Here is a 26,286-nt window from a genome sequence, read left to right on the forward strand (position 1 = left end):
GCAAGACAATATTATGCTAATAAACATTTCAAAAGCATATCAATTCACTATCTTGAAAGCCTTCTTCCATTAACCAAACACAGAAAGGTACTTTGGTCAAATCGTCTCTTCCCCATTTCCTGAGTTTTTTCCCCAGGTGGGCAGTTATCCTCACCCCTCACCCTATGGTGTAGGAGTGATGGGACTAGGGCCAGCATTCTCAAAACATGTGCTGAGGCAACAGAGGGAATATATATGGGTGTAAGGGTTATTTTAAATTTTCACGAAAAACGTAAAAACATCTGTCAACCACCTGGAAAACTAATAGCTTGAAATAGTTCCCATTTTCCAATTAAGATCATGATGTTCCTTTCTGTGACATCATATCTTTGCAAAATTGGGTTTTTAGGAATTGCTAGATAAAAATCAAGTGCTAGCAGGGCGCGGTGGCTCAAGCCTGTAATCCCAGCACTTTGGGAGGCCGAGGCGGGTGGATCACGAGGTGAAGAGATCGAGACCATCCTGGTCAACATGGTGAAACCCCGTCTCTACTAAAAATACAAAAAATTAGCTGGGCATGGTGGCACGTGCCTGTAATCCCAGCTACTCAGGAGGCTGACGCAGGAGAATTGCCTGAACCCAGGAGGTGGAGGTTGCTTTGAGCCGAGATCGCGCCCTTGCACTCCAGCCTGGGTAACAAGAGCGAAACTCCATCCCCAAAAAAAAAAAAAAAAAAAAAAAAAAAAAAAAAAAAAATCAAGTGCTGAGCAAAAAATCAATGTGCAGCAAAAAATAAGGGAGGCAATGTCCAAAATGAGAAAATGACATAGTGCTCATTGGACACTAAATGGTTAGAACAAAACCTTATTAAATTATCTGGACTTAACTGTTTAGTAATTGGAGCTATTAGTTATTTCTTTAGGCCAATGGGGTGCTGTTAAAAAAATTGAGATATTAAGGGCGCCATGTACTGAGAAAGTTTGAGAATCTTTGGATTAGGTGTTTATTCATGTCTTAAGAATTTAGAACTAAATCAGGCTAGATGTGGTGGTTCACGTCTGTAATCCTAGCACTGTGGGGGACCAAGGCAAGCAGATAGCTTCAGGTAAGGAGTTCAAGATCAGCTTAGGCAAGATGGTGAAACCCTGTCTCTACAAAAAATACAAAAATTAGCTGGGCATGGCGGTGGGTCCCTGTAGTCTCAGCTATTTGGGAGGCTGAAGTGGGAGGATCACTTGAGCCCAGGATGTTGAGGTTGTAGTGAGCCACAGTCATGCCACTGCACTCCAGCCTGGATGACAACGTGAGACCCTATGTCAAGAAAAACAAAAGGAATAGAGATAAATCAGATCTCTATGTGAGAGAACTTTGTTAGGAGGAAGCATAATAACAATTTCAAAGCTGTGAACTATCTGATGTGCTCTAGAGAATTTATATTTTTCTTAATTATGTTAGGATCCTAGGTAGCCAAAATATTTTATCAAATATGATATTATTTTGGTAATGATCTAGATAGACCAGGATTTTTCTTCCATTCCAGTGTGCTGGCCCCTCTTGCTAGTAGGATTCAGAGTGTTGATGCAGACATTAATACTAGCTATTAAATCTGAAGAAGTTTATTGGCAGAATTTCTACCATCATCTGCTACCAGAATACCTTTTTTGCTATCCTTTTGTTTTAAAATGCTGCTTTTTTTTTTTTGCCATTTATTCATTCATTTAGGTCATTGTATTTCTGATTTAAAAAAAAAGTTTCATGAATTGTAAAATAGGTCTTATAAATTAGCTTAACATGTTTCTTCAATCCTTGAACTGGGGGATTTAAAATATTAGCGGAATAGACATTTTTATATTCCTAATCTCATACTTTAAAAAAATTGTAAAAATGAAATCTCGATGTTTAGACATTTTAAATGGTAATGTTTTTAATGCCACAGGGTAAAAATAAGGAGTTGATTTTCATGCATTACTACAGTGAGATGGTGTCAGCACATCTGAGTATCATTGCCGGTGCTGTAACCTTTAAAATAACAAATTAATTGAGTTATATGTAGTAATATCTCTTGGTTATTACTGCCAAAGTAATAGAGATATACTGAAGTCTTAGGAGATATGGAGGGATAAATGTTAGTCATAAAAATTTGTTAAAGCAGAGGGAAAAAGAAGTGAAGACTGACCAGACATATAAAGCAGGCATCCCCAAACTACGGCCCGTGGGCCGCATGCAGCCCCCTGAGGCCATTTATCCGGCCCCCCGCCGCACTTCAGGAAGGGGCACCTCTTTCACTGGTGGTCAGTGAGAGGAGCACAGTATGTGGCGGCCCTCCAACGGTCTGAGGGACAGTGAACTGGCCCCCTGTGTACAAAGTTTGGGGACGCCTGATAAAAGGAATTCATTGTTTATATGACAAGGCTACTGCAATTCTAACTCTAGGACTTTGTGCTAACATTGAGCATACCATTTTCTTTTCTACATCTCCTTTTATACTCACTATGTTCCTCAGTATTTGAACTTACTACTTTTTTTTTGTTTGTTCGTGTTGAGATGGAGTCCCACCTTGTGGCCCAGGCTGGAGTGCAGTGACAAAATCTCAGCTCACTGCATCTTCCGCCTCCTGGGTTCAAGGGATTCTCTCCTGCCTCAGCCTCCCATGTAGCTGGGATTATAGGTGCCCACCACCATGCTTGGCTTTTTTTTTTTTTTTTTCATTTTTAGTTGAAACGGGGTTTCACCATGTTGGCCAGGCTGGTCTCAAACTCTTGACCTCAAGTGATCCTCCCACCTTGGCCTCCCAAAGTGCTGGGATTACAGACTGAACTCACTTTTAAATGTTAAAACCGGCCGGGCGCGGTGGCTCAAGCCTGTAATCCCAGCACTTTGGGAGGCCGAGGTGGGTGGATCACGAGGTCAAGAGATCGAGACCATCCTGGTCAGCATGGTGAAACCCCGTCTCTACTAAAAATACAAAAGATTAGCTGGGCATGGTGGCGCATGCCTGTAATCCCAGCTACTCAGGAGGCTGAGGCAGGAGAATTGCCTGAACCCAGGAGGCGGAGGTTGCGGTGAGCCGAGATCGCGCCATTGCGCTCCAGCCTGGGTAACAAGAGTGAAACTCCGTCTCAAAAAAAAAAAAAAAAAAAAAAAAAAAAAGTTAAAACCTAAAAAATAATTATGAGTTTTCCTCAACTCCTGTGTATAAGAGTGTGAAGATGAATTATTTAAACTTATAAACACTGATTATATAATTATACTTGTACCTCAGATTTAATACATTTCAAAGGATAACATATACTTTCTTTTAAAAAAAAAAATGCAAGGAGAAGGGATAGTTTAATTACAGAAGCAATTATTCCACAATCCTATGAGACATTGAATTCCTGCCAGAAGAAAGTAAACTTGAATTGGCCTCAGTCAAGGAAGATTAACCTATATTTCAGTGCATACCAAAAGAATACAGTCTCTAAGAGCAAATTATGTATGAAATAAACTAACTAAGATAAGGAATGTTTGAAGACCATTTTGAAAGAAAAAAAACTAGTCCAGTAACCTGGGTAGTGCTCTTAATACCACATAGCCCCTAGATGAAGGACCCATAGTTGAAAATTGCTGACTCTTCCTGCCTCTTGAAATTTTAAGAGGCAAATGGCCATTACAGATCTCAATACTGGTTCACCCAACTGTGGATATTGTACCTAGAGTCTCTCACTTACTTTATCTCAACCCTCTTCCCTCTGTATATTAAAGAAGACGAAAGTCAAAACCATGCTCCAGTGTACTGTAAAACAGAAATATTTTGAAAAATAAATTTTTTTGAGACAGAGTCACTCTGTTACCCAGGCTAGAGTCTAGAAGTATAATCACAGCTCGTTGAAGCCTTGAGCTCCTGGGCTCAAGTGATTCTCCCACCTCAGTCTCTCTAGCAGTCCAAACATAGGGGAATGCCATCATACCCTGCTAAATTTTTTAACTTGTTAACAGAAATGAGGTCTTGCTATGCTGCCCAGGGTGATCTCTAATTCCTGGGCTCGAGCAACCCTTCTGCTTTGGCCTCCCAAAGTGCTGAAATTACAGGCAAGAGGCACTACTCACAGCCTGAACTTTAAATCTCGACAGTGGGGCATATGGTGGCAGACTGGGAGGAGGAAGAAAGTCACTTCTACTGGAGATCACCAATAGGTGTTTTCTACCACATTGTAAATACAGGTGTGGATTAATTGATGTGCGTTTTTGAATGAGTGTCATTGTTTTACTCATTTAGACAATATCAGTGGCACCTACTCTATGCCAGAGTATCATTGGAAGACACCATTGGTCCTTGAAAAAGAGACACAAAAATTTGTTTGCAGCATGCATTCTTGTCTTTAATTTTTTAAAATTCTAGATGGAAAAGGAGACGTTTCCAGCCAACACTGAGATTTCGATATTTGTTTTCACTTACACATCTATCACTTTAAATATTTACTTTTGCTTGTCAGTCTTCGCTCCTTAATGAATTGTTCCCAGTGTCTCCTTTACTGTTTTCTAAACCATGTAAGGAAAAACAGTCACTGCTGGAACATTTATATGATGTGTTTCTTGAGATAAGATATTCCAAGGATTGTTACTAAATCATTCTGTCTAAATCCTCGCAATATGAATCATCTAAAGATGTACTTTTACAAATAAACAGAAAGCATCAAGCAGACCCATGGTTTTTCTTTAGAAAAGTAAATAAGGAATATCAGCCACCGGGCTTTGCTCTTGGATTCCTGGTAGTTTGTGGTATGATTCACGCCAGGTTCACTGAGGAAACATCCTCAATGATTCCGTCTGCCTCCTGCAGCATCTCCCAGGCTTCATGTCCACTTACTGCTAATTGTCTTGAGACTTTATGGTTTTTCCTAACCTTGGGTTAAGAAAAATTTGCTGACACTAAATACTGGAAATTTGTATCTAAACATATGTAATGTGTCAATTCCTGCAACCCTCTCTTTAGATGCTGGCAACTAAAGAGCAGAAAGAGATGAAATAGCGGCTCACCCTTCTACAAATGTGGAAGGTTGTGATGTGACAAGAAATCATTTCAGCAATTCAGTAAATAACGTTATCTCCCAGTAAATAGCATGAATTATCCCAGTTCCAACACTTTTTAACTTGTTTCATTCCCAAGGGAGAGCAAAGCTGCATGCAGGCCTTGTGTTTCCATATCTCAAAATTTGTTCTTTCTTTGGTACTTACAGAACTTCAAATCGAATTTGTTATAACCACCAAGGTCAGTTTTGTTCGTGTGGATTGTTATTTGTGTGTGTGTGTGTGTGTGTGTGTGTATGTGTGTGTGTGTGTTTAGTGGATAGCATATCATACAGAACTAAGAGTCTTGCAGAATATTCTGTTGCAGAAATAGAATATTGTAGAAATATTCTATTGGACAGTGCTGTTCTAGAGTCTAAAATATTTACTTCTATGTGCCTTCAGAATTGTCTGAATCCATTTGAACATACAGAAAGCAGCATGTTAGAAACAAAACAGTATTGAATGCCTGGTTTCAAGTCCAGCTACAATGAACATTTCCATGCCTTGGGATTTTATGACCCAGTAAAATTTCAAAAAATACCTGGGACACTGACCTAGGGTTACTAACTCCTTATTTTGCCTGGTAAAGAATATTATCAATGAATTTCCCATCAATATGTATTAATTTAATTTTTTAAAGACATGGCCACTTCAGTGAAAAAGAGCATAATCTCAGAATAAAATAATTTTCCAAAATAATATGTATAGTTTAAAAAAAAATCTCACTGCATGGTCCATGTACACTCTGACTTTGACAAGGACCAATGAGCATTCTGTTGGGCAAATGCCAGATCGTAGAGTGGCATTTGAAAACCACTGAGCTCTGTCACTTGCCGAGGGCATGGCTGCCAATGAGTAACCTAAGTTGTCAGGGTCTAGTTCCTTATCTTAGAATGGGAATATGAGCATCCATTTAATGCAGAGTTGTCAGAATTAAATTCAGCATGTTGGTAGAGCACATCTTGCACACAGTAGGCATTCATAAAACACATTGCTCTCCTCTCTGTTTGATCAAGGGCTTCCTTTTAATCTATTGAATCCTTTCACCACATACAGATCTTTAAAATTTTTGCACTAGTTACCCATAAATCTTTTCCCCAAGAGCCCATTCTGGAGAAAAACCGAAAGAGCAGGGCCACTGACATTAAGAACAAGTCTGTCAAATGAGATAAGCTGTGAAAGAAGATCCGGTTCCTAGTACACAAAGTGAGGCCACCTGTGAATCCGTGCCCATGTACCCAGTCCTTTTGCCTTCCTTCTTTCCTCCATGGACGTCAGACTCTCAGCTTTGTACTCCAGACTTCTGATGATAATTTGGGACCTCAGCAGTCCTAGAGAAGTCTCTCCATTGTACTGGTTTTTATTAAACAAAAAAATAATAATAATCTAATATGCTTAGTGAATATCTCTACACACATGTGCTAAACACTTTTTAAATTATTTAAGTTGGAAAACTTTGGTGTATCATTTCAAACACAGATAGTCTTTGTGCCCTCATATAACCAACACATTTGAGGGCATTTATTGGCATCATGTATTTTCTCTAATGAAGCCTGAATTGTTGTCTCATGACAAATAAAGAGATTCCATTTTGGACTAGATTAGTTTTTGCTTATGTTGCAGAAACTTCAGTTCCATTTGCTTTAGCATCAGTGCATGCCCTCCACAAGTGATATGAGCATGCATGAACCAAAAATTAAGGATTTTTGGTTGAAAGATTTTTTTCTGTGGTCAAAGATGGGACTAGGCTCTAATTTTTGTTTTAAATTTATTTTTTTATCCACAAATGACAAATCGTAGCATTTATGATATACAAGGTAACATTTTGATATATCCATACACTGTGAAATGATTAAATCAAGCTAATATGTCCATCACCTAACAACTTACCATTTTTTTGTGATGAGAACATTTAAAATCTACTCTCAGAAATTTTCAGGCATACTATGCATGATTGTTAATTATAGTCACCAGCCTGTATAATAGATCTCTTGAAATTGTTTCTCTTTCTTACTGAAACTGTACTCTTTCACCAACATCTGTCATTCCACATCTTTGCATTCTCTCCCAGGCCCTGCCCCAGTCCCTAGTAAACATCTTTCTACTCTATGCTTCTATAAGTTTGATTTTGTTTTAGGTTCCACATATGTGTGAGATCACATGGTATTTATCTTTTCTGCCTGGCTTATTTCACTAAGTATAATGTATTGTAGGTACATCCATATTGTCACAAATGGCAGGATAACCCCTTTTTAAGCCTAAGTAGGATTATATTGTGTGTGTGTGTGTGTGTAATATTTTCTTTAATCATTCATCTGTTGTTGGACACTAGGTCAGTTCCATATTTTGGCTATTGGTACTACTGCTGCAACAAACATGGACATGCAGGTATCTCTTTGACATACTGATTTCATTTTCTTTGGATGTATACCCAGAAACAGAATTGCTGGATCACATGGTAGTTTTATCCTTAATTTTTTGAAGAGCCTTCGTACTGTTTTCCATAGTGACTGTATTAGTTTACATTCCCACCAACAGTGTAAAAGGGTTTCCTTTTCTTCACATCCTCACCAACATTTGTTACGTTTTTTGATAAAAGCCATTCTTATAGGTGTCAGGTGATATCTTATCATGGTTTTAATTCGCATTTCACTTAAGATTGGTGATGTTGAGTACTTTTTCACATACCTGTTAACTTTTTTTGTAGATCCTGTTTTGATTTTAATTTTTTTTGTAGAGAGGGGGGTCTTGCTATGTTGCCCAAGCTGGTCTCAACTCAAAGAAAGAGTAAAAAGCACATGAGATAATCTGTTTCTTCATAAAGTTAAGAATTTTAATGGACAGGTGTGCATTCATTCACCTGGTTTTATATAATAGAATGTTAGCTATTTGTCTGTTAAAATTGAGGAAAAGCCTATAATTTGGGGCCTCTTTTCCATGCTAGTATGGAATACAGATCCCATGTGCCCCGTAAAAGGGGGTAAACATTTCAATTTGATAACTGATACTTATATTTAGAATGATTGAAACACAAACAAGGCTGCATACACAGATATACAAACACGTGGCTTGAGTTTGGCACTGAAAGTTTCCATTAGGAAGCTATTACCTCACACAGTACTAAACAGCTTTAATTTTACTCGCACATTAATTTATATTTTCTTTGATTCTCAGCGAAAGGTTGCTGGACATGCTTGCCAAAATGAAAGTTTTGGTAGTCGTGATTTTTAATACAAATTTTTGTGTTAAATAATTTTAATTCTAAGTGACAATAGCTTCAAAGAGGAAAAGCACATTCACTTGTAACTGAGGTTGGCTTTATTACATTAGGAACTTTATTCTCAGGGTTTCATAGATAGACATACTGCTTAATTTATTTTGGCTTAAATGGAGCTAGTTTCAAATTTAAAGGCCAAGCAATACAGAGGATCCGCACCTTCAAGTGTGTCTAATACCAAGGAAACAGTTTTTAATGTATTTTTTGGTCTTGTTTACTAAATAGATTACTTAGAGTTTATCAGAAAACTTAATGCCTCCTTTATAAGTAATTTTAAATCATTATATTTTTAAATTTATAATTTGTCAGAGTGAACATTATTTTTGGGAAAACAAATCTCTTTTAAATACTATCTTTGAAAGAATAATTTGGTCTTGCAAAATTTTCTTGGTAGTCACATTTTACGGAATAATTTTATTGTCTGAAATTAGAGTTTCATGATTTTAATTTAAGAGGATAGCAATACAAAATGTTTAACACTTCTGTGAATTCCCTACGCAGCCCAGTTTCTCATGTAGCATTTTAATATTTAGCTTTGTCTTATGAATATTTAATTAAAATAAGCATGTTTCCTTTAATAAATAGCTTCTTAAAAATGAATGAATGATAAATGAACTGAAATTAGTCTGAAAAACCCATGATTATTTTTTAGATTTATTTAAAAATAGAATCAACACTTACATTTTAATACATGCAGTCACATAACTCAAAAAATTTTAGAGATTACTGAATATAGATTGAAATAATTAAAACTATTTTAAAAGAATAAAAGCATGTAGAATTATTTATGGTTCATTAATGTTTAATGCTAAAAGCAGGATATACATTTGAATATACATTAAGATTTAATTCTATAAGGAAGTATGTATTACATAATCATCACGTACTGTGTTACATATATGTGCTTACATACATGCAGTGGGAAAATGTTATCAATAGTTATCTTTGGATGGTTCTTTAAGTTCTTCTACATCTCCCAAAGTATGTATATGTATGCGTATACTTCCTACGTGTGTGTGTATATATATGTGTACATAGAAGTATGGACATATAAAACAAACACATAATATAACCTACTTGATCCCTCTGTGTGTGTGTGTGTGTATTTTGCATATATTGCTGTATATATATACACACACACACACACACACACACATATATATGAAATATTAATTTAAGCAACCCATAGACTGAGACAAGGACATCACTTGAGCCCAGGAGTTCAAGGCCAGTCTTGGCAACATAGCAAACCTCCATGTCATTTAAAACAAACAAACAAAAAAAGATTAGATTGAAAAAATGTGTGTGTGGGGGGGGGGTATGTATAAATACACAAACACAAACACACGGATCAAGTAAGTTATGTGTTGACTATTTGTTTTATATGTCCATACTTCTATGAAGATAGAACTGGAGAGTTGTGAGTAGACATGGCTCCTCCTATAGCTCATCCTTGGATGTTGTCAAATAGCCTAGGCCCCCAGAAATATTTTACATTCATTTAAAAATTAGAACATACTTGTTTCTCTGTAATTCTAAAAGAAGTGGTCAAGAGTGAATTGATGGGTGGATGCTAGTTTTTAGTCTGAGGGAAGACAGATACTAGGGATTTCAAAATTATCAAAATTTTGGCCTTATAATATATTTCAAATTGAGTATTTTAATTTTCTGTATGTTTATCAGTGTCCTAATCCTATTGACAAACTTCAAAGGCAAATATCTTTCTAGTAAGAGTGAGTGAAGCACAGAAGATGACAGAAGTTTGCACAAGATTTCATTCACCCTGCACGATGGTGCATACCTGTAGTGCTAGGCACCCCATAGACTGAGAGGAGGATCATTTGCACTCAGGAGCTCAAGGCCAGTCTGGGCAACATAGCAAACCTCCACGTCATTAAAAAACAAAACAAAAACAAAAACAAAGATTAGATTCAAGTGTAAGCCCCAGCCTATGACTTCTTCGAAGTGCTAGTTCATGCAATCCTTTTGTCATGCTAAAATTTGCAATGTGTGATATTCAGAAGCAGTATGCCTTACATGGCCACTAATACTTTAAATATCATAGGATTGGGGGGCTTTGTTCCATAAAGTGAAAACTTTCTTCTAATTAACTGTATCACCTTTTCCTTATGATTTAGTAATAGTAAAACAGAAAAAGCTTGTCACCTAGTGTATTTAAGATTTCAACCAATTTTAAACTTGTTTAGGAAATTATATTTTCAGGTGCTGATGTTAGTTTAACTTATTTTTTTAAGATGACAACAGGCTTTTTCACATTTAAGTACTTGAACCATTTATAGATCCCAATGATGTCTCCATGGGAGTGTGGGCATCTGGATTTCTTGCTTTCAGTGTCCTGCTTGTTTCTTTCTTCTTATTACAGAAAGAATAAGGGTAGAAAATAAAGTGATAACACAGAAGTAAAAGATGGCAGAGGGGATAGAGAATAGAAGTTCTTGACTCTACTGTCATTTCTCTTGTGGAAAAAAAAAAAAAAAAGACAATAGTGTACTGTCGAGCGTTGCATTCTCCTGCCTCCAGCAGCGCTCACTCAGGACTCAGCAAGTCCTTATCTTTGGGGGAGGCAAGGCACCCTGGGACTCATGAAGATGACTCTGGTTCAATTCCTGGTAACCAGAGGTGGCGGAGCATGTGGCACCTCCTTGGACATCATGAAACTTAAGACCAGTGTAACACTGACTCCCACACTGACCTGTGATGGCTCATCCTGTCTGTTCTAGAAGTTTCTATACTTGCATTCTACTGTGACTGTTACCTGGTACCAATCTGACCACCCACATACATACGTGCATACATACATATGTGCATACATACATACATATAGACACACAGTGTCAAAATGACTTTTTTTCTGAGCCTTCCTATCCCTCATTCTCCACCTGTCCCCCATGAACACTCCAGTTCTTTTTGTTTTTTGAAGAGCTGTATTGTTTCTTTTTTTTTTGAGACAGATTCTCGCTCTGTCTCCCAGGCTGGAGTGCAGTGGCGTGATCTTGACTCACTGCAACCTCTGCCTCCCGGGTTCAAGCATTTCTCTCCCTCAGCCTCCCGTGCAGCTGGGATTATAGGTGTGCCCCATCACGCCTGGCTAATTTTTGTATTTTAAGTAGAGACGGGGTTTCGCCATCTTGACCAGGCTGGTCTTAAACTCCTGATCCACCCACGTCTGTCTCCCAAAGTGCTGGCATTACAGGCGTAACCCACCACGCCCAGCCAAGAGCTGTATTTTCCTTATAACAGATCCCAGCTGTTTTTGTTAAGGGTTATTGTTGTTATATTTATTTTTATTTAAATAAAAGTCAATATTGCATCATCCTCACCCAAAATTCACATTACCAGGAGGTGCAATTTCAAGTGTCCAGGCGATAATCAAGCTTCTCAGTCACACTTTATAGGAGACCCTAATTGTCTCTTCCCATCTCAGGAAGCCCTAATTTATTACATTTATTACAATCCCTCCCAGCCCCACTTTACTTGGCAAGGCACTTTAAATAAAGTTTCTTTTTGGTAAAATTGTTCAGGTGCAAAATTTCAGAATCATTTTATTTCATAGGAATTTTTTAGCATATGTTATTATTCAATTTATTAAAACCCACACATACTTTAAGCCAAATCATATTCACAAAGTGAATCTTCTATTGATCTTAACTACCAGATCTGTTTTTAAGTTATTATAAGCAAATTGTAAGAAACAATTAAAAGATACGTTTGTATTGTATTTATTTTCTTCTAACCACAAATAAAAATATGTTTTACCTGCCTCATTATACTAGTAACAGTATGTCTGAAGAGATCTGTTTTAATACTGAGTTGAGGACTTAAAGATTTTTAAATTATATGTTAGGTACATATTTAGAGATAATTTAAGCATTACATACTTTTGAAAATAAATGAATAGGATATAACCTCTTTATTGAGGACATCTGCCACTGAAATGCTAAGAATACATTTTACTGTTACTAAAATGAGACTATCTTGAGATATCTGGCAGAAACCATTTCTGGGCAATTTATTAAAAAATAACATTTCCTTCACTAAAAGTATAACTGTCTTTCTTTATGCTTTCATAGGGAATAAAGCAAGACTGGTAAATTATCTTAAATATTATATATTCTAAGTATATCATTTATAAAACTTGTAAAGGAAATACAATCGAAGAAAAAATTTAAACATTTTAATAAATATGCAACCCTGTTGAGTTGTGAAAGATTCAAATCCAATGTAATCTATGTACAAAATTCGGGGACATATTTCCATGGATTCATTTCAGATTGATGATGTGCCTTGGTCAAGATAACTTGGTTCTGAAAAAATAAGCTTTGTAGTAGGATAAATATAAAGAATAAATGAAAGAAGAGACTATAGCTTGGGACAATCACAAAATTTTATATTATTTTAATTTTGGCTATCTGAACTGCCTCTCGTCCATTTTACAATACAATGTCTTCAGCTTAGCCGTGCATTGAGGCACATTAATAGTTTATCAAACTGGCAAATCAAGTAGGCATAGATAGCATGTCTTTTCTCCTTTTGTAATGTACCTCCCATCAGTGAATTTTTAATAACATTTTTTAAGCTCAGAAACCATTGAGCTATCTTGAATGCAATATATGTAGCATATACAGCTATTGAAAATGTCTGTTGTGTTTGGATTTCTAATGCACTACACAGTTTACTGATTTGTCCATGACTCACAGGAATGTTTGCTTTCAAATGAACCCTAAAGGTGCCTTTGTGTGTGTAGAAAGCTGTCAAATGCTGTAGTACTTAGCTCTGGATTTTGTATTCATGCTTTTTAAACACTGGTATATTCGGAAGTATTTCTTAGTTGTTTTGTGGGAGTTAGGCTACTTTTTCAAAATAAGTACATAAGAAAAAGGCTGTCAAATGCTGTAGTACTTAGATCTGGATTTTTTTATTCATGCTTTTTAAACACTGGTGTATCCAGAAGTATTTCTTAGTTGTTTTGTGGGAGTTAGGCCACTGCTTCAAAATAAGTGCATATGAAAAATTGTAGCACTACATTTTGCCTGTATGACACAGCCAGAAGGCAAAGTCAGAATGATAGGCCAAGGAAGAAATGTAGCTGGCCAGCCCTGGCATCATTTTGAAATTTGTATTTATTGGGCCATTTTCCTATGGTTTTATTTTTAATCTTTTTAAGCTGTTTCATAGGAATCCGCCAATGCATATCATAACAGGGGACCATTCCAGGCATGGCTGTGCAGCTCACTACCTGCGTGTTTTTGTGTTAAGTCTCTTAACCAGTTTGAGCTACAATTTTCTCCACTGAAAAATGGGAGTAATATCACCTACCTTGCAATGTTGTTGGAATAGTTGATATTGTATATAAAATATACCTGCCGTGATAACATTCTTTTTACTTTTGTAAATGTTTAAAATTTTCATAACTTTTTTCCCCAGAACTGTTTCTTTCCCCCAGAGCTTTTAATGCTGTCATCTTCCCTCTCTTTCTCAACTACCACTGATTTAGATTAGGTTCTCATCTCTTCTATTCTCTGCACTGGTCTCCCTGCTTCCACTTTTGCCCCTTTAAAGCCCTCAATCTTTTATAGACCTGTCACAGCGGCTCAGTAGTTCTTCTTAACGAAGTATCAGTTTTCTGAGCCTTTGCAATTTCCTGACTGCATAGCAAGCAAAAATCATTATGATTTAAAAATATTTACTACTACTAATTATTATAATAGCAATGTTTTTTGAATATTTATTGTGTGGTAGCACGTTTTTCAGCATTTAACATTATTAATTTATTGAATCCCAAAACAACACTATATGTATGTGCTGTTATCTCCATTTTATAGAAGAGGTGACCAAGGGAAAGGGAAGTTTAATACCTTGCACAAGTTCACACACCTAGTATGTGGCAGAACTGAAATTCTAACCCAAACTTCCATCAGAGAGTAAAATCCAAGTTCTTGTACATGTCGTGCAAGGTCTCCATGATCTGCAGCCTGGCTCATTACCACCCACGATTCTGGCATTTCCTGCCTTGCATGGCCTTCTCTAGAATCACTGAGCTTCTCATTGTAGCTCCTTATCTGCTTCTTCCTCATCTAGGCAACTGCTAGGCTTCCTTGGCTTCATCCCTCCCTGCTGGCTCCCTTGGGCACAGTGGCCTCCTTACCACTTCAGTGCACCAGGCCTACTCCCATCCTGGGCCATTGTTATAGGAAAGAGCCTTTCTGGGCTTGACCTCCAAAGACTTTTTTTTTTTTTTGAGAGTTATGTAAATTATTTATTGATAACAGAAGAACAGTATCTTAGTCCAGTTTCTGTTACTATAACAGAATAGCACAGGCAGGGTAATTTATATAGAAAATAAGTATATATCTTACAGTTCTAGAGGCTGGGCAGTCCAAGGGCATGGCATCGGCCTCTGATTAGGGCATTTGGGATGCATCATCCCAAAGGATAGAAAGATGGAAGGGTAAGTGAGCACATGCAAAAAAAAAAGCATGAGGGGCTGGGCTCACTTTATAACAACCCACTCAAGATAACTAACCCACTCCCACCATAGCAGCATTAATTCATTCCAGAGCATGGAGCCCTCATGACCTAATTACTTCTTGCAGGTTCTCACCTCTTAATACTGTTACAATGGCAATTAAACTTCAGGATGAGAAAATACCTTTTTTGATTGAAATCCTGCCTCTGCTACTTATTAGCTCTTACAACTTATGCCCTCTCTGAACCTCAGTTGCCTCCTCTATAAAATGATCATGAAACCCAATGTCCTGCCTTCTTAATGTTCTAGAGTTCTATGAATAATCTCTACAAAGAGCAAGTGCCTCTTGAAAAACATGTTTCTGAAACTAAGGGGGTGTAAAATAACACATGCTTCTTTTAAATTGTGTTTACCTTCTTTTGGTTTTATTTCCCACCTTTTAATTTTTAAGATCTCCATATGGTTTGATGATAACCACATCACCTAGTCTAGCTTTTGCTAACGATTTATTTAGTGACATCATCCATATGTTTCCTGTGCCACAGCATGTTTCATGGGTGTTGTTTGGGGTCACTTGGGTCCTTCTCAGATTGTGCATAAGTGAGTGAATAGTTTATTTGCACTGTTCTCAATTAGGGTCATGTCCAGGAAGCTGTCTGTGTTGAATAACAGGATTCACATTTGATTTAAGAACTTTAGCTAGCTAGATCAAGAAATAGCTGATGATAACTCTGGAAATCCTTCTCTCAAATTATTCATGCGAAGAAATACCACAGAAGAACACTGGGCCCCAGTTTCTCACTTTCCTCTAACTAGAATGTTGCACAACATTCTTTGCCTTTCCCTGTCACTCCAAGACACGTCATGCTGACACCTTGCTCCCATACCCCAGGCACAGTGTAGCTGGGGTTGCTGCAGCAACAGCACACACGGAGTAACATTCCCCAGTAACTACAGTGGCTGGGATGTGAGTCAGTTGAAACTTTCAGTGGGTTTTTATTAGCGTATGATGCAGTCCCATGTCATCTACAGTTCCTAGCCTGTCCAAGACTTACATGGGGTGATGCAGAACACTCCATACTAATCACCTTCAAATGTTAGATGGTCAAGGGTTCTCTTACTGAAGTCACTGCCGTGGCTGGTTCCTTCCATAGCACTCCTTACTAATATCTGTAGCAAGAGGCCAAAAGTAAAACTCAGGCCCCACTGCTGGAACACCATTTCTACTGCATATGCTGTGTGCCTAAAAAGCAACAATGACCCTGGCTGATGATCAAGAAGCCCCTCTGTTTACCCAGCAAGTTGGATAATGGTTAACATCCCCAAGATGTATCTTTAACCCCATTGCTGGGAAGAACATGTGCTGAAGAATAAGGATGGAATCACTGTAATTCTCTATTGGAATTCATGAAAGTGGAACTTGCCATTTAATATTGATCAACACTGAGCACAGAGTTATTGGTGACTTCTAATGTGGGATTTGGTTTATTTTTCAGACATGGAGACGACTTGATTGTGACTCCGTTTGCTCAGGTAAGCACAGCGTGGTGAATGAGCAGGTTTCTCACAGATATAAAAATTTAATTTGGGGGATTAGTTTTGGTTATTAATTTAATTTTAAATCAAGTGCAAATATAAATACAAATTCTTGGTTCATTCAAGCAAGTCAAAGGCAATGCTAACGAAAGTGACTTTGGCTGTATTAATCTGTTTCCTGTAAACCCATAGACCCAAAGAGTGTGTTTGCTTCAAATAGCAAATTAGCTAAGGGATATACTTAATTGGACCCATATTTCCTTAACTGACGTAAGTACTAGAAGTGGAAGGCTGTATTATGGCTTAAGTTACATTTAGTATAATTCAGTACATGATCAGTGCTTGAAATTCAATATTCCAATTTAAGCCAATACTTTATCTTTTTTTTATAACATATCTCATTTGTACAAAAATTTACCTGATATGTTGATGTTTACTTGTTCCTTCTAGGCATACAAGTTATGAAAATATTTTAACTACATGACATAGATGCAATAAGGTGATAAAATGATCTAAAATGTTTTGGAATGTATATATGAAAGGGTTGATGACCAGATGTTCTATGTATAGACCAATACTTCCCAACCCTACCTGCATGTTAGATTAACCTAGAGACCTCTTATCCCAAGATTAAACTAGAGAGTACCCAGGCTGAAGCTCTGGTCAATTAAATTTTAAAAAATGGAGATCTGATCCAAGCATCTGTATTTGTTAAAGGCCTCAGTATTTTTCCAGTGTGCAAAAGTTGAGAGCCCCTGGTATAGACAACTAAGGACAGAATGAGATAAAGCTGATTTAACCTGGGACATGAAGCGGGTTTAAAGTCAACACTGACAGCTGAGAAATGTCAAATATTGAAATGCAAGTAATCCTGAGAGGTTGTAAAAATTAAAATCAGGCCTATAGCATAAATTATAACCAGGCCTGCATCATACATTAAGGTGCTCTTGCACCTTGGACAACGCACTTAGATTTTTGGGGTCCTCTTTTTTCCAACTGGTAAAGTTAGGGGACTGAGCTGGATGAAAGGCAGTCAGATCTAGTTAAAACACTTTCACCTCCTCTTGCCAAGTAAATAGACTTGAGTGAGTCACTGAACTTTTCCAAGCCTGGTCTCTTCCTCTGTTAAATAACAGCTCCAAAGGTACCCACCTCCTAAGGTTGCTAAGACACTGAAATGATACCAGGCTTATAAAACGCTAGGCACAATTGCTAGAAAATATAATACTAAAGGAAATTTTAATTGTTATTGGTTTAAATGTATAGAGCTTAAAATGTTCTTTGATCTCTAAAATGTCATATTATTTTTAAAAAGTGGATAATAGCAGGGTTTAGGTAGTAGGATTATGTATAGTTCTACTTTTTAAAATTTCCTGAACTTGCCGGGCGCGGTGGCTCAAGCCTGTAATCCCAGCACTTTGGGAGGCCGAGGTGGGTGGATCACGAGGTCAAGAGATCGAGACCATCCTGGCCAACATGGTGAAACCCCGTCTCTACTAAAAATACAAAAAATCAGCTGGGCATGGTGGCACGTGCCTGTAATCCCAGCTACTCAGGAGGCTGAGGCAGGAGAATTGCCTGAACTCAGGAGGCGGAGGTTGCAGTGAGCCGAGATCGCGCCATTGCACTCCAGCCTGGGTAACAAGAGCAAAACTCCGTCTCAAAAAAAAAAAAAAAAAAAAAAAAAAAAAATTCCTGAACTTTTATTACTGTAACTTACATCTAAAATATAATCAATCCGTCAGTAACATAATGTATAATAGTGCCTTTTTAAATTAATGCAGGCAATTAAAAATAAAATACAACCACCATCCTTTTCAGATGTTTGATATCTCGTTTGCTGAAGGTTTTGCTAGAGATTATGAATTCTTTCTAGTACCTGTATTTCTATGTCCAAGAAACTGACACTTAAATGATTTTTTTTTTTTTTTGAGACATAGTCTCATTCTGTCACCAGGCGCCAGGCTGGAGTGCAGTGGCGCAATCTCGGCTCACTGCAGCCTCCACCTCCGGGGTTCAAGCAATTCTCCTGCCTCAGCCTCCCAGATAGCTGGGACTACAGGCGCATGCCACCACGCCCAGCTAATTTTTTTGTATTTTTAGTAGAGACAAGGTTTCGCCATGTTGGCCAGGATGGTCTCGATCTCTTGACCTCATGATCCGCCTGCCTCGGCCTCCTAAAGTGCTGGGATTACAGGCTTGAGCCACTGCGCCTGGCACACTTAAATGATTTAATAATATTACATGATAGCAAAATCTTATAAAGCTAGAGGTTTTTAATAACTATAGAAAACTTATAATTCTGTAAGAACTAAGAGAGAGGTGAACAGACAAAATAAGGTATAACAATGTAAGTAACATTATGAAACATAAAACCAATCGTTGCAATTTGAGTTCATTCAGGTAGCTATTCTTGTTTCTAAGCAAACTATCTAGGTATTATTATAAGAAAAAATATATATAGATTGTTTAATAAAAAATGAAAAAAGTTCTGTGTATGATATCCGGTCTTCTTTCTTCAAGTAATGTTTATTAATCTGCAACAAATAGCTTCATAAATTGGACTTTAACCCTGCCATCAGTGCTCTTAAAATCTAAGGAAATCTGGTCTTCTACCTGATTGGACACTTTCTGTAGTGTACCTATAATCTCCAAGAAAGGAAAAACTAATAGAATTTCAAGATATTGGAAAATACACATTTATATAATTTATTCCATGTTAGTAAGCTATTTAAATTAAAAAGATGTATACTTAATGTACTTGAAATTAGAACTTTGTATTTAAATCAACTTTGTATAATTTATAGGCATATTTGATGCCTAAAAATAATCTCATAATAAATTAAGACTTTGTTTGTGATTGGCTAAGTGACTCAGACAGAACGCCTTAGAGAGGGTGGTCATTACTCGAGAGGCTGAAGATTTTTTTTAAGTGGCTTCATCATGGTTTTTACAAATGGCCTTTTACTGGAGTATAAGATCTGGAAAGCCCCACTAGAATGAAAAACAAAACCAAAAACTGTTCAACCCTGAAGAGTTTCACCACTGGTAGAGCATCTATGGGGAGGCAGGTAAGAGAGAAGTCCCAGTGAGTACGTTTAGGTGGCCTTCTCTTAAACGCTGTTGGATGCGATTGGCATATTTTGCTGACCCAATCATTAATTCCTCAAATTTTCTTTAATACAAAGTAGAGCACTTACCATTTCATAGTAAATGCTAACTATTTTAGCATTAACTCTTTTAATACTAAAAACGTAAGATATTTATGTCACTTGAAGTGATACCAACCTAATTTGGCCTGATATGTTATAATTGCTTTCACCAAAGGACAGAAAATGACTGGTTTTAGAAAACTCATTCAGAAAAATATTCAGTCAAGTAGGCCAAAGAATTATCCTCTTTTAGGATACTAGGCTATTCTTTGAAGTTTGGAATTTCACACTACATTTTAGGGGAAAACCTATGCTTCTCAAAAATAAAAAATAAAAATGAAACTTTTTCCATAAAAAGTTTAGAAAAATAATAAGAAAAAGAAAAGGAAAATTTTTAAAATTCCAAACCCCCAAATAACTGCTGACATTTTGCTTTATATTCTTGATATTTATTTTTTTGTGCATATTTTTTCCCATGGCTCCTAAAAATGGCCCTCTACTGTCTAAAGTATTCAAAGATCTTCTCCCAAACCCATCTAATCTTCTACCTCTTCTTGAGAACCAATTTTTTTATGCCTGAGTCCATCTCTAAAACGCAAAGGATTCCTCCCTGGTATTTCCAAATCATGGTTTCCTTTGGTATGAAAAGAATAAAATTGTAAATGAGAGAATGTAGGAAGTCATGTTAAAAAAAGATATATTGCACTTTTTTGACCAGGCTAAAGCCTAAGACATCTTGGATAGATGTAATTTTCAGAAAGGATCGTGTAATATCTCTCCAGTCTATCCCATTGTCTAAAACGCTGTCAGGGCTAGAAATTCTTGCTGGTGTTTAACCTAAATTCTTTTCCACTTCTGATTTCTTATGCTTCCCCCTATAAGCTCAGAATCCCTTTGGTCCCCAGAAAAAGTGACAGCTTTAAATTTTTTTATTTCAATTGTTGAAGTATTCTCTTGTGTTTGTGTTGAAATCTTTTGGTGTGAGTATTTCTTTAGGCATGAAGGCTACAGAGAAATCCCAGTGGAGTGCACTCAACAACTGACCTTTTTTTCTTAGCCAGAGCTCTTGGGGGCCAAGGAGCACTAAGGAGGCACAGGCGGATGAGCTGTAGGAAATTTTTCTCTGCCGTCAGCTGCCTCTGGGCTCAGTGATCCCAGGATTTGTGACAGCACCACCCTGTAGTAAAACCCTAAATTGACTAGAATTCTCATGTAGAAGTATGTAATGTTAAATGAAGTAGACGCTGATGAAAGAGAAAGCAGGAAAACCCAAGCTTTATGATGGATCCCCGGAGAAACCCTCACATCATTCAGACTAAGGAGATATTTATTCCTGATTTGAAAATACAGGGTAGGAACAACAACTACATCTTTTTGCCTTTACTCTAACCAAAATACAGCACCTGGGATACTTCTAGGGAAAAAAATGCAGTACTTGTTAACACTATAGAATATTACCATTTAGTTGGTAATTGAACATAATCAATATTCTTCCAATACGCCTGCCTGTCCCTCAGCCACTTCACCCAGCAGCAATGATCTTGTGACCTCATCACCATCCCCAAGCTTGCAGACTGTACTAGGGCCTCCCTGCCAGGCTCTGAAAGAAGATAGTCACCTGGTTGCAGTTGGTGTTAATTTTTTAGCTCGTCTTTAGCCTTAATTAATTTAAATTACAACTACTATCTTCTGGATATCGAAGTTCTTTTTAGATCAAAAATCATATAAAATTGTCTATCAACCTTTTCTGGTTTACAAACCAGCAATTTCATACAGTTTAATCAAAACATAACTTGGAAAAAGGTTTTCTTTTCATAAAAATGACATTTCTGTTTTGTAAATAAGCCTAACTTCACTCCAGCTTTTTCCGGAGGTGAAACCGAAGTAATGAATCTCTCCTAGTGCCGGTCTCCGCTTCCCTCGCTGTCAGTGGCAACTCATGGTCTGTGTTTTACCGCCATCTAGTGGTAGCAAGTGTATATGGTTATGAAAGACAATCATTAAAACCATTTATTTCCCTGTTTTTTTAGACTATAATGTTCAACTGTTTTATTGTTGTTGTTGTCGTCGTCGTTGTTTTGAGACAGAGCCTTACTCTGTCGCCAGGTGCCAGGCGAAGTGGCGCGATCTCGGCTCACTGCAACCTCCGCCTCCCAGGTTCAAGCAATTCTCCTACCTCAGCCTCCCTAGTTGCTGGGACTACAGGCACACGCCACCACGCCCAGCTAATTTTTTTTTTTTATGTTTTTTTTTTTTTTTTTTTTTTTTTTTTTTTTTAGTGCATTTTAGGTTTTGGGGTACATGTGAAGGACATGCAAGATTGTTGCATAGGTACACACATGGCAGTGTGGTTTGCTGCCTTCCTTCCCCTCACCTGTATCTGTCATTTCTCCCCATGCTATCTCTTCCCACCTCCCCAATCCCCCCGTCCCTCCCCCATAATTTTTAAAATATTTTTAGTAGAGACGGGGTTTCACCATGTTAGCCAGGATGGTCTCGAACTCTTGACCTCGTGATCCGCCCGCCTCGGCCTCCCAAAGTGCTGCGATTACAGGCATGAGCCACGCCCCCAGCCAATGTTCAGCTGCTTAAGTGTTAAATGAGAGCTGCATTTTTCTGCTATCTTCAGTGAATCCTATCGGTTAATAAATATTTAGAAGCACCTAAGAAGATCCGAGAGTAGTGTATGTAAATAACATTGAATCCTTTCCCATGGGCTAATACATGAACCGTCTTTGCCCAAAATTTTTCTGTAACGCTACCAGTATTTCTTTCCTAAGGAATATATATTTCTCATCATTCCCAATGTATCTTTGACATTGACTGGCTACAGTTTTGCTTGGTGGGGCAGAAGAGAAAGAAATGACCTTAATTTTCTAACCATTGAGCTATGTGGGAGAAACCTCAGGGACCTTTTTTGGTTAGCAAGTATTAAGGAGTGAGGACTGTTACAGGAGCATTACAGCTTTGACGACAGCTCTTAAAGAGTTGAAATCAGGGGAAGTGAGGGCTGCCCAGAACAAAAGCAAAGGACAATGGAAATTTAACTTAGGGACTTTGGTAAAAATGTTTCTAGTTCTCCCCACAGCCTACAGTAACAGATGCCTCTCTCTTTGTGCCCTGCAGTGCAAAGTGAAAGCTTAAAAGACTAACGCAGTAATAATAGTGATAATGACGCCAAATGTCAATCAGCGAGGCCCAAGGCAACACCCCCTTATAAAATTTATCTGGAACTGTTATTTACACTTCTACTGTTTACACCATGTTATAGTGTAGAAGATAATAGTTAATATGGAACATAAAATTTATAAAATACTGTTTGTCCTACTGTAAAACACACACACACACACACACATACACACACTAAATAATCTAATACTGGCATGCATAGGGAATAATGTCTCTACAAGGTTATTTATTGCAACAGTGTTTGAAAACAACAACAACAACAACAAAAACCTTTAAGATAAAAACCTAAAACTTGATTGCTAGTGACCAGGCAGCTAAATGTCTGAGGGAGAGACTGGAAGACAGATTTCTTTTTTCACTCTTTGTTTTGAAGTATTTCATATTTATAAGAGTGTATAGCTGGTAGTTGTTCAAATTATAAAGAATAATACTAAATGAACAGTTTAGGAACTAGAACAGTTGAGTATTTTAATGCCCATGAGTGTCCCTCCCCAGGTTAATCTGTTTCTATTGCCTCTTTTCTGAAATAACAATAATTTTGACTCTTAATTATAGAAAGGGAGACTTTTTGCTTTAAACCCTTTTGTTTAAATTCGGAACCATGTCAAGATATAAATTATACAAAAATACATTTTAAATTAAAAGCTAAGACAAAATAATATTAAATTAGATTATTAAATTAGATGTTTATCATAACAGAGGCAAAGATTCTCTACAGACATTTCTTTCTATCATGAACTAACGTTTCTTTTCATGACTGATGTTTCCTTTCAAATGAGCATAGAAAATAAATTGCCTGCAGTTCTATATCTATTTATCTATCTGTCAACTGCAATGAACTTAACTATTATGTATTGGAATAAAAATCTCAGAATTCTGGGGTTAAAATTTTTTCCTAGGAAGGGGATCGATTATCTGGTGCAATGATTTTATCTTAAAGTCTTCATTAGTGTGTTTCGTATTGGCTTTTTAAAACGTAAATCAAGCCTGCATGATTTAATGACAGTGGATCATTTATCCGATTTGCTTATGCATCATTCAAGATTTCATGCCTAATGAAAGACATCGTGGTCTGATGTCAGCAGTTGGCTATTTGACTACTCCATCATAGGCAGCGTGACCTTTCAGAGCTGTGGGTTATTTATATGAGATAATGAGCCAGGTTTTTCCAGTGACTGAGTTAATCACAGTTGGCTTCTTAGGAAGCAGCATTAACTCCTTCAGGGGAAAACACTATAAGTCACTGTCCCAGGACATACACAGTTCTCCATTGACTTACACAAATGAATGTCAAAATTTTGTAAACAACAACAACAAAACAAGAGTCTGGGACATTTTTGTCTTAGAAAAAAAAATTAGACTGATTTTAGTCTAGATCTGTGCCACATGAAAAATTTCTGAAAACAACTTTGGAACCCTTGGAACAATTAAAAATGTGGAGACTCTTCAATTACCAATGCTAGGGATTAAGTAATTTCCCATGTGCATGCCAAGTCATTAAGTCAAAGGTAACACTGCCATCATGCACTGATATTGCCTGAATGCTTTCTATTTGCCAGACACCGTTCTTGGCACCAAACCTGTCATTCCATATAATCCTCACAACATTTCTACGAGGTGGATATCACTGTCCCAGTTTTCCAGCTCAGGAAGCTGAGGTACAGGGAGGATACCTAACTAGTCCGAGTTCACACATTGACTACATGGCAGAGCCAGGCCGTCTAGGTTGTTGCATAGTACCTACTTGGACTTTTGAAATCTGTGTTTTACATAAACTTAGCATTCTAGTTGTCACCCAGATCACTTATAATCCCATCTAATATGGGTTTGACCCTGGGAAAACTTGCGCATTTCAGGAGAAAGGGAAGAAGGAAGAAGGAATAACTTCCTCCTAACCTTCTCCTAGGCTCACTTGCAGTCCTTTGGCTACTTTCTAGTTCCAACTGGAACTAGATAAAGGAAGAGACTACTAGAGATAGTGACACCTATTGGTCCTGCCTTGTCATGTGTGTGGGCATGTTGTGTCTATGTATTCATTTATTCAACAAATTTTTATTATCTTCTGTGTGCCAGGCATTGTACATGTATAGGACAGTAGCATTTTGTGTAAGAAATGCATCCCTGAGAGCTTACAATGCACAATTCAGATGACCTTAACAAAACAATGTCTGCTTACTAGCTAGAGTAGCCACGTATCAAAGGTAGAAAGTTTAAAATTCACTTCGCTTGCCAACTTAAAATTATGAGATTCTTAATCAATTTTTGAAGACAATTTGGGAACAGGGAATTTTTTATCCCTAAAGTGAGACTTATTCACATTTTATATTATACTATTTGAAATGTGCATAAAATGCAATCATGCTATATGTATATCACCTGGAGTATTGTCTTGGTGACTAAGGAACCCAGAAATACTGTGGAAACTGCTGCTACTGTCACCATATTCATAGACAATGCGGAGAGATTTCTGGAAAATCCCTGCAGTCTGGCCTCTCTGGATTTCATGTGGATACCTGCAAATTTCACTAAGTGTTGGGAGATTCTTTAGTGATATATGAAACTAAGTTGCAAGCAGTATCAAGTTTTCTCTTAACAAACCATTTTCCAGTGTATTTAAAATGGCCTTAGTTCAAGAAGTTTCAAGAATCCTTTCTTGTTGTAGGTCTTGGCCAGTCTGCGAACTGTACGAAACAACTTTGCTGCATTAACTAATTTGCAAGACCGAGCACCTAGCAAGTAAGATATCCTTTTTCTCCCCCTCTTTTTTGCTGAACTCTTAAATAAGTTTCCTCAATGTGATTGAACCCCAGGCAATATGTTAGACTTCTCTGTGTTGTTGCCATGTTGTCTAACCGTGTACACCAAGTCATATGATGTCCTGTTAATTTTCTATAAATACTTTGTGGTGATGGTTCTAATATCAGAAATGAAGCAGTATGACAAATTAATATGGTGATTCCATCTGTCAGAAATCACCTGGCATGATCAGTCCTCTGCCCAGTTATTTACACTCAGGGTAACTTTATAGTTTGGGCTTACTTCATAAATTAACCATGGGTGAATAATCTCATCACACCTTAAGGTCAGCCGAAAGTCATCCTCTCAAGATGACGATGATTTGGAGAAGCACCATATCATAGCAAAAATATTTGATTCTCCTGCTGTTACTGACTTTCAAATCAGCAGCATTCATGGAGCAATTAATAGAGTTGTGATTTATGTGACAACACAGAAAGCATTTGAAAGAGGGAAAGCTAAGATGGGAAATGATTATCATTTCGAGTTCTTGATAAAGGCAAAAAAAATCTAAAAGATAAAAGTAATTTTTCAATATTAAACGGAAAACTGGTTTGCTATTATTTAAATGTCCATTTAAAATCTGTTATTAATACTAAATAAAATATTAAAATACCAACTTCAAATAATTTTCCAGAAAAAAAATTTTAAATCAGTATTAAGAGGACAGTGAATATAAGTGTATTAGGAACTATAACTTACCTAAGCATATAACATTTCATAGTAGTTACTACTTCCTAAAAATAATGAAAAATCTGAACTTTCCATTTCATAATAATAAAATCAACCTCCCAAATTCACATTTTCCATTATCAAAA

At 37.1% G+C, this 26,286-nt stretch overlaps 1 protein-coding gene across 10 annotated transcripts in view; it reads left to right on the forward strand.

The window, feature by feature from the left end:
- The window catches only part of PDE4D (phosphodiesterase 4D), a 1,196,841-nt gene that overhangs the window by 953,983 nt on the left and 216,572 nt on the right, over positions 1 to 26,286 (forward strand). For 7 of the 10 annotated variants that reach the window (XM_039459969.2, XM_074393064.1, XM_010336593.3 and 4 more), the window contains 2 exons: positions 16,292 to 16,328; positions 25,335 to 25,408. In XM_039459969.2, coding sequence (XP_039315903.2) covers positions 16,292 to 16,328; positions 25,335 to 25,408 — 111 coding nt within the window. Of the gene's footprint in view, positions 1 to 9,274; positions 16,329 to 25,334; positions 25,409 to 26,286 lie in introns of those variants that run through there. The other 3 variants (XM_074392889.1, XM_074392976.1, XM_074392943.1) reach the window with 3 other exon arrangements.

The sequence above is a fragment of the Saimiri boliviensis genome, chromosome 1 (assembly GCF_048565385.1).
Source record: "Saimiri boliviensis isolate mSaiBol1 chromosome 1, mSaiBol1.pri, whole genome shotgun sequence".
Classification (NCBI taxonomy): Eukaryota; Metazoa; Chordata; class Mammalia; order Primates; family Cebidae; genus Saimiri; species Saimiri boliviensis.